We start from the raw sequence: 12,762 nt of genomic DNA on the forward strand, positions 1-12,762 counted from the left end.
AAAAGCAAACATCCTTGTCCCAAATGGCTTCCTCAGATAAACAAAGGTCAAAACACTCCTACCGCCCACCTCAGAGGCTAGGAACACAAAGGGGAGGAGCCCTTCCTAAACCGCAGGTTTACAACCAAGATTTCAAGACTCTGCACGAAGTAGTCGGGGTGGGGGATGGGGAGAGAGAAAGGATGCACGAGAGATTTCCACCATCTCATGTTCAAGGACAGTAGTGCACCTCCAACCCCAAGCGCCAGAAGGCCTAAGCAAACATCCCATTTCTTTGTATCTGGTGGAGCTGTACCTACTCAGGGCGGTACTTAAGCCTGGCAACGCCAACTACCAAGAAATGGGTAAGCCCAGCTCTTTCAAAGGAGGAACGGGTCCGGCCACGCCCCCAGGCCACGCCCCCAGCTCAAGCACGCGCCCGCCCGCTCCCCCCCTCCCCCGCCCGCCACCTTGATGAATGGAGACGCGCGCTCCCGGCGCACAGACCCGCCCCGGGGCTCCCGCGGGGCCGGAGCCGGGGAGGGTGAGAACGCGCCGCGGGCTACCTCGGAGCCGATCATGTAGAATTCGCCGTCGTCCTCCAGCTGGAACTTCACGGGCTTCTGCCCGAAGGTCTTGCTCAGTGCCATCATCATCATTGCGGCGGCGGATGCGGGCGGCCGGGGCCGAGTTGTAAAGGATCAGGAAGGCTGGGGCGGGGCCGGGGCGCGCCGGGCAGAGGGGAACCGAGGCCTGGAGGCGAAGGGCTGGCCGGGTTGGCGCTCGCGCCACCACCGGGATCCTCAGCTGCCGCCGCAAACGACGACCAGGCCGCCCTTAGTGCGCATGCGCGGGTGTTGACGCTAACGCGCGCGCTGCCGCCGCCGCCCAAATAAAAGGCATGGCGCGTTCCCGTGGGCCTCTTAAAGGAACCACGACCACTTTCTCTTCCACTCTAGGCAGCATCCCAAGTCTGATGCACAGGAAAGCTTCTTGCGGACACAAATAGCCACTGAGGTCCAGACTCAGGCGGTGGCTTTCCCTGTCTCACAACCAGGACGGACACTCAGCCCACGGGTGAAGAAAGGAAGTGAGGCCAGGAGGATGAACAGAGCTACGACTGGAAACCCGAGGGTTTGGGGCATGTTTTGTGACCCCAAGCTGGCACCTCAGTTTCTCCACCTTGAAAACCCAGTGCAGTTGAGCAGATAAGAGGGCTCTTAGGAAAAGATATCCCAGTTCCAGGCCCACCAACTGTTCCTATGGCTGTGGAGATGGCAGAATGACAACACCGGGTGGGGATGGCTTTGATGACAGTTCTGGGGTTTGGCAGTATTCAAAGGCCAGGTGGCATTTGATTTGGCTGGTACATCCAGATGAGTGTTAGAGTGGAGGGACACCTTTTCCATTCTTTCTTTACCTCTGCACTTTGTACTTACAATAAGCCTAGCCCTGCCATTTGGAGGCCCATGGGGCCTGCAGATCTGGGGGAGTTGGGGAACCAAAGCTAAGGAAAGTGTCCAGGCAATCCATACACCTGTTGAACAATGCAATGACAATTTCATAAGGTTCTGTGTAATAAAACTGCAGGTTCCATTATGAAAAAGATGTGTAGGACTGGAAGGCAGTGCAAAGAAATGTTAGAGAATTGGGAAGGGCGGTAGTTACCATGAGCTTTGTTCTATGTTCTCACAGTAGTGGAAACCAAAGTCTTTTAAGATAGGGGTTGGGCCATGGCCTGATCAGATGAAAATGACCATCCTTTTGGAGGATGAACTAAAGGGGTGAGTGAGAAAACAGAGAGCTACTTAAGAAACCAAAGCAAGCGTCCTTCCGTATGTCAGGGAGGAATGGAGCAGATGGAGCCCTGAGTATTGGGTTCAGCCCCAAGAATCAGAGGCTTGTGGGAAGAGGGCTTGATTTTGGTTCCCAGGATAGAGGCCACAGGAGCCAGGCCTCCCCATCCTGGAGGGATCACAAAAAAGAGACCAGGCAAGCACTTAGAAAACAATTGTATTTAATGACAGTACTCAGTTAAAAAAAAAAAAGGTTTTGTACACTGTACACACATTTACATGGCTTTGAAGCATACCAGTGCTGGGTCGAGGGCTTCAGGAGGAACTGACCTGGAACAGGATTGAGGTATGTTTGGGCCTCCAGGGCTCAGGGTCTCCAGGAGGAAGCAGCCAACCTCCCCAACTGGCTGCGGGCCTTTTGACCTGGATCCTAGGGAACAGATCTCTAGGATCACCAGCCAGATCCAAACATCTACCCAGAACTGACTTTTCAGGAAAGGGCCCTGCCCTGAGGCCCAATTGCTTGGCCAGAGCAGAAGGCCATGAGTCCCTGGCTCCCCAGCTCCAGCACCAGTACTCTGAAGCAGGGATAGGGTGAGTACAGGATACTGTTGTTTCCCCATTCCTGCAAAGGTCTCCCCCTAAGGGCCAGGTATGGAGACCTGGGGCACTCAAGTTTGACCATGACCTACATAGAGGAATAGCCCCTGAGACCTCCCTCACTTTTAAGTAATGCCAAAGCCTCCCGCCCAGTATGAGATAGTTGCTGGCAGGTGACCATGACCAGCACGGCTCTCCCTGCAGTTGTCATGGTGGTTGAACCCCTACCCTACCCCCTTGAGGAGACATGTGCTCTGTACCATGCCTGTGCCCAGAGCTACAAAGATGGCCATGGGTTTCTATCTTGATATAAGTGGCCATCCAAGCCATAGTCAGCGGAAAGTGTTGGCAGCCTCTGCACAGCCGAAGAAGTCAGGACCCACAAGGCGGGGGAAGCCCTCCAGAGCCTTCACCTTCACAGGGTCAAACTTCCAGTAGAGGCGGCCACGCAGGAAGTAGGCATAGCCTGAAGAGAGAAGGTCAGGTCTGGGTGAGTGGACACTATTGTGCCTGCCTGTTGGGCTGTGACCAAGGACAGGCACGGGGGAAGGCTGGGTGGGCAGACCTTGACCACTGCTAAGGTCTTTGAAACCTTCAGGCTCCAGAGCTGACCTTCCAGAACCATGTTTCCCCTCCCAGAAGCATTTCCACCTGTACCAGGGTCCGGTCCAGCAGGTGCCTAAAGTCTCAGCTCAATTCCTACCTCTCAGAAAAACAACTCCTGCTCCCTTACCAACTTTCTCATCCCCTTACCCCCACATTCACCAACCAGACTACAGAGGGGCATCCTGGAGACCCATAGCTCAAGGCCACCCTCAGATAGCTTTCCCAGTGGCTTTCATTGTGGGGAGACACAGAAACAAAAAGAGTGCTGGCAGGCGAGAGAGCACTGGGCTATGAGTTCCAGCCTGGCTCTAGATCTCTGTGCTTGGGGGAGACTAGGTTGCTCAATGGTTAGAAGCAGGGACTGTCTGATGGGAGTCCTGGCTCCACCACGGTCCACCTGGGTGGACCCAGTTAGCCACCTCATTGCCTCAGCTTCTTTTTGCATCTCTGGAAACTGGGTTCATTAAGAGGAGTTACATCAGAAGGTTGGTCTGAGAATTGCATGAGACATGTAAGGAGCTTGGTGCTGTGCCTGGAGCATCATCTGTCCTTGGTATTCAGTGGCTATTATTTTGCTGGCTGTGGCTGAGGGATATGGGCAAGTCCTCTATGTCTCCTGCCCTCAGTCTCCTCCTCTACAACACTGCCATCCCATTCCTGTGATGAAGGGCCAGGCCTCCTAGAGTAAGCCTGAGGGGGACCAGCCACCACTGGGTGGGAGATATGGCTGCTGTACCATGCCCCACCAGCCACCCTACCCCTAACATACCATCAGCATCCTGGAAGGCGGCATCGATCTCAGAGGGCACCCCTCGCCAGTCAGTGGCACGGCGAGGCACAAGACTGTCCACACGCCGGGTGCTGGGGTGGAAACGCCAATAGTCCCCACCTCGGAAGAAGTAGATCTTGTTCTTCTCAGGACCCCAGACCAAGGCAGCATGGACTGGGGACCCTATCAGGCCCAGCTCAGAGAGGGGTGCAGGACCCAGGACTGGCTTCTCACCATCATATACCCAGTACTGAGCACCTGTAGGAGAAGGGAAGATACAAGGAGCTACCAAGCCACCATTGCCATGCCCAGTCACAATGGATCTGCTCAGCCATCACCAGGGACTCTCCCAGCCTTAGTTTGTCCATAAAACATGGGGGCCAATAATGCCTGCTTAACCCCTTCACCCCAGAAGGACACTTGGGCCAGCTAGGATAAGCCAAGCAGCAAAAGCTCTGTAAAATTGCATGTGGTAAGGGCACAGAAGAGGGCTGCCTGTCACAGATGCCTGCTGACTACTCCTTGGGCCTTAGCCCCCTGCTGCAGCAGGTCCTTGACTACCTGGGAACCCACAAGAAGGTTTCCCATGCTGCACCTTTATTTATGAGGTCTGGCCTCCTGGAATGCTCCAGGCTCTCATCTCTTTCAGTTGAGAGTTAAAAGCACAGGCTCCAGGGTCACCAGACCTGGATCAAATCCCTGCTCTCCCTTTTCCAAGCTGCACCCTCAAGTAAGTCATTTCACCACCCCTGAGCCCAAGGCCTCATCTCTAGAACCACCCCCCCCATGGATGGCTCTGGGGTTGGATGCACCAACATGCAGCAGTATTGCAGTATGAAATGCCTTCAAGGCTACTCTGACCTCAAGAACCATACTTTCTGGGAGATTCCCAGCTGTGCCCAAGGTGTAAGCTGCACTCTCCCCTTGGCTCTGAGCCTTCAGGGCACTTTCTCCCTGCCCATTGTGTCTCTGGGAAACAGCTTGTCCACTGATACCCTTGGCTATGACATTCCTGGCTCCAGAAAGTCTCAAGCTGACCGCCAACTCCACTTACCCTGGAAGAACCAGATGTGACCCTGGGCATCCTCAAAGGCTGCATCCACAAGGCTGGGTAGCCCTTGCCAGTGGCGAGAGGCCAGCGCAGGGTATCCAGGTTGTAGCCGGCCACCACGCAACCTCCACACAAAGCCCGCCTTGAAGAAGAAGAGCTCGCCTCGGATGGTGGAGACTGCATCAAAGGAGGCCTCACAGACATCAGGTGGGGTTTCCAGCTAGGGTGGGAAAGAGGGGCCAGTAAAAAAACCCACACTGAAGCTACAGAAGCCAGCAGGGATATGGGGGAACAGGAATAGGGACTCGCCTCCTGTTCTATCACCCGTCCCAGCCTCACCTCCAATGGTGTAATCTCATTGGTGTCTATCCCAGCTTGGGGGCCCAGGGCTGGGGCCTGGGAGGTGGGGGCCTGCCGGGGCTGGCCATATAGGTGCTGGATGCCCCTGCGGTCATCTGGGCTGAGGCTCAGTGGGTAGCGGAAGGTGTAGAAGGGAGACATAAGGGCCTTAGCTGCTGTTGTGTGTTGCAGCCCCAGCACATGGCCAAATTCATGAGCTGCCACCTGTAGCAGATCTGTGCCTGGAAAAGGGAGGTGAGTTAGCAATCCCCCACCTCCTGTCACCTAAGCTCTAAACCCTAGCTCAGGTCTTTGGCAAGTTCCCATTCTCTCTGATCTCCAGTTGCCCAATCTGGAAAATGGGTCTCCAGTGATACCCTGGTTGTCTCCAATAGTCCAGGTCTCATCATAGTCAAAGTGGACGTCCCCTTCTCGGTGGGTCTTGGGGAAGAAGGCATGGGCCAGGATGCCCCCAGGCCCATCAAATGGCAGGTTGTCACCATGCCAGTACCTGTGGGAGAATGGAGACAGAGTCAATGGCTGGTGGTAGAGTGGTTTGTACCCAGAGGGGTCCCAGGCCAAGGCTCACCTGGTGAAGTCGATCACGATGTCAGCACGGCCCTCGTGCACCTCGGTGAAGGTAAGTGGTGTCACCTCGCTCCACACCTGTAAGGCCTCTGCCACTGTCTGCCGCACCTGCTCCCGTACCAGCTGCCACGGGAACCGGAGGATCCTGAGGGGAGGTAGAGGGGCCTGGGCCTGGGGCAGGGAAGCCCCTGATGACTGAGGAGCTAAGAGTTGCCCCTGGATGCTCAGTATGTGTGTGTATGTGAGAGCCAAAGCCAGGTGTGCTCTGCACCTCAGGTAGAGTGAACGGGTCTCCCTGGCCACTTGGATACATCTTTGTATATATTTAGATGTACACAGGATTTAGATTTGGTGGAATGAATACAGGACCAGGAGTTCCAAGACCTGACTGTACTTACTATGGGGATATCCTGATCCCTAAGCCTTATCAAGGTTCCCCAGTTCCTCAGCCAGGAATTTCTAAGGTTCCCAAAGTGTCAGCTCCGACACTATATGACACTTGACTCCTCTCTCTTAGGCTAAATCTCAGATGCCTCATTAGTTGCCCAGGAGCCTTCCAGATCACCCAGTGAGGAGACCTATTCCCGCTTGTCATGGTTTCCACCTGCACAAGGCCGAGTTAGGATGATAGACTTGAACAAGCCACCTCCCTGAGAGTTCAGGGCTGTGTCTTGGTCTCAGTCACCATCAAGTCCCAGACCTGGCTCTTATGAGTCCCCAGTAAAGCCTTCTGGGTAACTGAACACCTATCTTCAGGCATGTGCTGAGACTTCTAGTGATGACAGAGGCCCTACCCCTGTGTTGTGGGAAGGTATCAGTCTGTGAGTGGCTCTAAGCCAGGGTTTCAGGGTGTTAATTCATGGGTGATTGGAAGTCACTGGGCCCACAAGTCTGTTTGCTATGTAGTTGTAACTCTCATGTGTTTCAGCAAGCCGGTGTTACGGGTGGCAGGATCTCAGATGGACACATAGTCCTGCTCCCCTGGCCTCTGGCACCTACCTGTAGGTGAGGTCTGTCTTTTCCCAGCGTCCTCCAGACAGCACAAATCGTTTCTGACGGTTCCGGGCACTCAGCCCATCAGGTGGGTCAGGCACGCCACATCGTGGAGGTCTAGGACCACCAGCAGGCTGGGGGACCTCCAGGGCAGCAGGGGCAGGCAAAGCTGCATGCCGGGGCTGTGGCACCCTCCTCACAGGGTGGCGATGATGGGTATCCTGGGCAAGAAAGAGGACCCAAGAATCAGGTGAACCCTCAGGTCCTCATGGCACAAAGTTTGAAATGTGGCTCTTCAGCACAGCCATATGCAACCTGGACCCACTGTGTCACTGAGCAAAGTGAGGAGCCGGAAGAGGTGCTGGCATGTAGCAGGGTCCTTTGGTTCTGGGCTGACTTGTTTCCTAACACCTTGTTCCAAGGCATCAAACTTCCTCCTCCCTTCCTACACTGTATCACCCATCTCACCTGATCAGGCCAGCAAGGTCTGGATGGGGATGCACAGAGTCAGGGGGAGCATGAGTCTATGAACCCTTAACTGCATTCTCCAAACACACCAAGGAGAGGACCCCAAACAGCTTTCAAGACAGCTGGGCGCCAGTGGGTCACACTTGTAATCCTAGCTACTCGAGAAGCAGAGATCAGGAGGATCACTATTCAAAGCCACGCCAGGCAAATAGTTTATGAGACCCTATCTTGAAACCCCCATCACTAAGAAGGGCTGGTGGAGTGGCTCAAGATGTAGGTCCTGAGTTCAAACCCCAGTACTGAAAAAAAAAAAAGAAAGAAAACAAAAGCATCCAAGGAAACACTGGACAAGCTTCTCTTGCTCCCCTCACTGCCCTCCTGCAGCAAACTCAGACACACCTGGTCCCTGGTATGTGAACAGACTCTTCCTTTTCTCCTGCCCAGGATGCTCTCATGTCCCTTCCCTAGCATAAAGGGGCTGTAGCCCTGTTGTGTGTGGCCTTGGTTTGCTCACCTGACAAATGGAAGTGATACTCTTCCCACAACAGTATTTATCTGAGGATGAGACAGGTGGTGCATGTACAGCACTAAACCCAGGGCCAGGCACCTGGTAACCAAAGTCAGATTTCCTATGGGAAGGGGGTGCTAGGGATTGAATCCAGGACCTCATGCTCTCCCACTGAGCCACACTCCCCCACACACACCTGAGATCTGATTTCTAGCAGAGAAGATTTTGCTCACACCCTGGTAAGGCCAGCACATAGTGGGAGCTAGAGTTTTCATGCCTACCCCTTTTGTGCAGGGAAGGAAGCTAGTTACCAGACACCTAGCCCCACACTGCTGAAAGCCACAGGACCACAAATGGCAGTTCTGACCTGAGCGGTATCCTCCCACCTTCTTCTGGAAGTCCCCAGAAGTCACTGCTCTCATGCAGGAGAAAAGCAGACGCTCAGAGAGGTCTACAGACCCTACAAGGTCACCCATCAAGGACATGGCAGAGTCAAGTGAGGACCCTGGTGTCCCAGACCAAAGGTAAAGCCTGGTCCAGGACAGTGCACAAAAGCCTGCGCAAGAGGAAAGAGATGGAGCCATGCTATTTACTGAGAAACTTGGCAGCACCTGTCTGAGCTGGGTCTGTGTGATCTAAGCAGCTGCAGCCTCCCCACAACCATATTTGGGACAGGAGCTGGGCCACTCAGGCTCTGCTCTCAGCCTCAGCCTCTGGCAGCTCTCCCAGGCTCCAGGCATCCCAGGACTCTGCTCAGGGTCCCAGTACTTCACACTCTTGATTCCAGAGTTGAGGATTCAACTCCCACGAATGCTCTACCTTGAAGGGTCCTTCTGAGCCCCTTGCAGCTACTTGGAATGTGAGGCTCTAGACCAGTTTCCTCTTGGTTACCTCCTGGCATACTACTGCCTCACTGGGTTATGGGTTCCAGCTGATTTTGGGCTTTATAAGTACTTATTGCTTTGTGCCAGTAGGCTCATGCCTGTAATCCTAGCTACTTGAGAGGCTAAGATCAGGAGGATGGAAGTTTGAGGCAAGCCAGGGCAAATAGTTCATGAGACACCACCTCCAAAAACTAACCAAAGCAAAATAGACTGGAGGTGTGTCTCAAGTGGTAGAGCACCTGCTCTGAAAGTGCAAAGCCCTGAGTTCAAACCCCAGTCTCGTAAAAAAAAAAAAAACAAACAATTCTTATCACGATGGCAGGCTAGGACTCTCTCCAAAACTCCACCAATGTGTACCTAGCCCCTGGAACCTCTCATCACAGTCATCCTCCCTATTTCTCAGATGAGGAAAGGGAGTGACTTGTTCAGCAGGCAGGGACCATACTGTCTGTGCTCATAGTAACCCACTCCCCCATTTGTGCTTTGCTTTTCAAAGGTTGAGTCACCTGTCCCCTGGATGAGGGCCCAAGGTGGCACAGGTCTAGGGCCACCACTAGGCTAGGGGCCTCTTGGGCAGCAGAGGCAGGCAAAGCTGCATACCTCTGGTGGCAAAGGAGAAGGAACAGGAAGTTGTTAAACACTTGCTACTTCTCAGGCACTTCACATGAGGGTTCACTGAAACTCCATCCCTACCCAATAAAGTGGATTCCTATTCCAAAGTGTTACATTGAGGATGTGAACCCCAGGTCTCTGACTAGCCACATGTGTCTGCCTTCTGCCCCTTGACCTGCAGAAGAAACATATTCTTTCTCCTAACCCTAAAAGGGGTATGGGGACCCTCTCAGGGAAGCGCAGAGCTGTAATCATCCCCTGGGAGTCCCTAACAACCCAGAGCTCAGCTTGCCAGCTCTCTAAATTTTATGCCAGAGATCTCCTCTCTCCTCTGTTGCCCAGTGAGATTTAGTGCAACCAGCCACGAAGAGAGGTAAGATAATGGATATACACACCCTACACTCACTACTGTCCCTTCCTCTTGTTCCCCCATGAAGCACCAAGTACAGGGCCATACCTCAAGATCATGGCACTCGGTGCAACTAAAAGGGCAAGCTGTGAGGTTCTGAACATCTAGTTCTATGCTTTGCAGTTCACTGTCCTTTCTTAGCCTTAACTTCCTCTCCATCAAATGTGGATTACGCCACAAAAACCTAAGTGACATCCTTCTGTAATGCCCACTGCAGTATCTAGCTCAGAAAAGCGCTCTTACTTGATCCCAATCTATCTTCCTGCAGACGTTCCACTCCCACGCTTGGGGATTTCTTCTCCCCCGATTCTCTGTCTTCCCAGGACTATTGGGATCTAATAAGGTAGAGTGGTAGACACAGACTTCCCTGGCCTCATCTACAGCCCTGGAGAGTTTGGGGAGCAGGCATCACCCCATATCCCAAAGGATGAACCAAAACTCAGAGATGTGAAGGACATTGCCCAGGGTCACAAAGCAAGTCAGGCAAAAGCTGGGCCCAGACCTGGGGTTCATGCCTCCCCTCTAGAGCTTTCCCCTTCTCCTCCCCCTGTGCTCTTGGCTTAGCTCCCAAGCCTACATTCCTGAGAAGCATTTCTGCTTCTAGTGTGCTTCTTCCTCCTCAGCCAGTAGCCTTCCTTGGTTGTGCCATGAAGGAGCCTGTCTCACTCTGCCTCACCCTTCTCTGGTCTGGCAGTCACCAACTCACAGCCTCAGACACACTCAAGGAATGTCTTGGCTAACCCAGTCCCCTGGCATAGCTCAGAGGCTCAAGGTTAGCCTCTAGACCAACTTCCAGTCCAGATGATGGTAGGTACCTGGAAGAGAGGAGATAGGATTGGGCTGGGGCCAGGAAATCACTGTTTAAGGCCAGGCTAGTTGTGTCCCTGTCTGAGCCTCAGTTTTCTTTGGGTCCCTTGGGGATAATTAATTATAGCTATGCTTTCTGCTGTCAGTAGGAGGCAATCTTGAGAGGAAGGCACTTTGTTAGGCTTTAGGAAGACAGGGAGCATCACTATGCTATGCCATTCTATGCCACTTCATGCCCATCTGAAGCTCAGAGAGGTCAAGTAAACTGCCAAAGTTACACAGCCAATCAGCATACAGGTTCATCTTCATACTTCTGACTAATCTTCCCTTTCCCACCCCTCCCTGCAGGCTCCAGAGAGGAAGGCAGCTTTGTCCCACTGGGCTGCAGGGCTTTCATCAATCCTGAAAGCTGGGAACTTGCATGGATAAATATTTACAGAGCTCTTCTGGCCCTGCTGACGGCAGTCTAGGGATAAATACATTGGAGGCAACCCCAAATGCTCCCTGTGTGTCTAAAGAGTGACAGACAACAGCCCAGCTCAGACCCCATTCTAGGCTGGCTCCCAATCCCAACACTGAACCCTGCATAAGCAATCAAGAGAGGCAGCTACAGTGACAAGTGTCTCCAGTGTGCCTGGCATCAATTCATTTAATCCTCAATGCCCAGTAATAGGCACTATTACCCCCTCCAGCCCCATCTCCTCATTATAGGTCAAGTGGGAGAGGTTCTGAGGGGAAAGAGGGCTCACCCCGGGTCCCATGGTTCAAACCCAGATTTCTCCAATTTCACAATCCATGGATTCAACCACTACCCAGGGTGAATCTTGACTGCTCAGGTTCTAGCAGGCTGGGGAAGATGCAGGTTCCCCATCCATTCTACCCCATCTTCCTATCTCCTTCTGCTCCCATAGTCACAGCTAGGCAAGGCTGGCCCAGGCAGAGCCAGTGTGGCTGGTCAGAGGGACCAGTCACAGAACATCTGCCTGTCATACCCTCCCGCTGTCATCACTGCCTAAGTTAGTAGGCTGGACAGCTCAGCTGTGGGGCTGAGTGGGTGAGATAACCAGGGGGTGGATCTGTCTGTAGTGGTCTGGGCTCTGGCCCCAGGTCCTGCCCAGTCACTCCTAGGATGGGTGCCTCAAGCCCAGCCTCAAGAGACGGTGCAGCCACGGGGATATATACAGGCTGGCACGCACAGCCCATTATAGTCCCTCCTCTCTTCACACCATTGCTCTCTTACCTGGAACTTCTCCTCTCCTGCACACATTCTCTCCCTTTCCTTTCTCTCCCTACCCCTTTGCCCTCTGAGGGTCTCGGCCAACCACTTGCAGTACCTCCACTTGATGATCACACACACACACACACACACACACACACACACACACACACACACAGGCTCTCACACTCATGCTCTCCTGGCTCCAAGTCTTCCCCAAACTTGCCAGCCGGCAGGTGCCCAAAGGGGCGGCATCTTCTCCAGGTTCACACTCGATTTTCCCCACTATTCAGCTCTTTCTTTATTCTCCAACTCCCTGTACATCTGAAGGTGCGCTCACCGGTGTCACACACCTGGAGGCTGACACCCGCCTGGGACCTGTTCCGCTTTTGTTCCTGTGATGAATAATGGGCTCTGTAACTATTCACTCTGCTATCTCTCCCAACACACACCCCAACATCCGGGGCTGGGCACCAGGTGCCGGTCCCCAAGCTGGGAAGGAGCGTGAGTCCTGCGCAGAGTCGTGCCTCACCAGCCTGCGCGAAACCTGCGCAGGGCTCCACTTGCACACCGCCAGGGACGGGAAGCTCACTCTCATACCCACGGGGACCCAGAAGGCTGCTCCAGGCTAACCGGGGCGCCCCCCGGGGGTTCAGCTCTGCCAATGGGCCCAGCCCGCGTGCCCGGAGCGGCAGGCCTGCGGTGGGCACTCACCGGCGGCCTGGCCCGAGCCAGCAGCGGCGGCGGCGGGAGCGGGAGCAGCAGCAGCAGCAGGAGCAGGGGGGCGCGCGGGGCCGCGCAGTGGAGCCAGGCGGCCCGAGCCATCCGCCCCGGGGCTGCTGGGCCTGCTGGGCCGCGCCGGGCCGCCGCCCCTTATAGCCTTTGCCCCGCCCCCGGCCCACCCCGGGCCCGCCCCCCGCCGCCTTTTGTTCTAAACTCTCGGGGCCGGCGGCCGCCGCCTGGGTGGGGGAGGTGGCCCAGGAGAGGTTGGATCGGCCGGGTTTGGGGCCTCCGTCATGGTGAGAGAGAGTCAGAGAGGAGTCGAGTTTCACTCCTCCCAATCCCTATCCCCCCACTTTTAGACGTCTCATCATTCGGCAGGGTCTTCTTGGTGGCCTGACCTCCGACCTCCTGTTA

The 12,762-nt window shown here is 54.5% G+C and overlaps 2 protein-coding genes across 3 annotated transcripts in view; both read right to left on the reverse strand.

Annotated features, from left to right (window-relative positions):
• Smarcb1 (SWI/SNF related BAF chromatin remodeling complex subunit B1) overlaps window positions 1–832 on the reverse strand; it is a 33,673-nt gene extending 32,841 nt beyond the window's left edge. For both annotated transcript variants that reach the window (XM_020168238.2, XM_020168237.2), the window contains exon 1: window positions 546–832. In XM_020168238.2, coding sequence (XP_020023827.1) covers window positions 546–638 — 93 coding nt within the window. In that variant the 5' untranslated portion in view covers window positions 639–832. The remainder of the gene's footprint in view (window positions 1–545) is intronic.
• A 1,167-nt stretch (window positions 833–1,999) lies between these two features.
• On the reverse strand, window positions 2,000–12,469 carry Mmp11 (matrix metallopeptidase 11). The gene is made up of 8 exons (XM_020182673.2): window positions 12,340–12,469; window positions 6,728–6,942; window positions 5,730–5,873; window positions 5,518–5,651; window positions 5,141–5,382; window positions 4,805–5,021; window positions 3,751–4,008; window positions 2,000–2,841 (listed from the first exon to the last, which is right to left on the reverse strand). Exons 1-8 carry the CDS (start codon window positions 12,448–12,450, stop codon window positions 2,708–2,710), a joined length of 1,455 nt encoding a protein of 484 aa, XP_020038262.1. The 5' UTR covers window positions 12,451–12,469; the 3' UTR covers window positions 2,000–2,707.
• Window positions 12,470–12,762: the final 293 nt, after the last annotated feature.

The sequence above is a fragment of the Castor canadensis genome, chromosome 18 (assembly GCF_047511655.1).
Source record: "Castor canadensis chromosome 18, mCasCan1.hap1v2, whole genome shotgun sequence".
In the NCBI taxonomy this organism is placed as follows: Eukaryota; Metazoa; Chordata; class Mammalia; order Rodentia; family Castoridae; genus Castor; species Castor canadensis.

Coding starts and splice junctions, on each gene's coding strand:
- Mmp11 (XM_020182673.2), bottom strand. CDS start 12,450: ATGGCTCGGGCCGCCTGGCTCCACTGCGCGGCCCCGCGCGCCCCCCTG. Junction 6,943..12,339: donor TGGCTCGGGCCAGGCCGCCG/GTGAGTGCCCAC, acceptor TTTCTTGCCCAG/GATACCCATCATCGCCACCC. Junction 4,009..4,804: donor TCACATCTGGTTCTTCCAGG/GTAAGTGGAGTT, acceptor CTTCTCCTACAG/GTGCTCAGTACTGGGTATAT.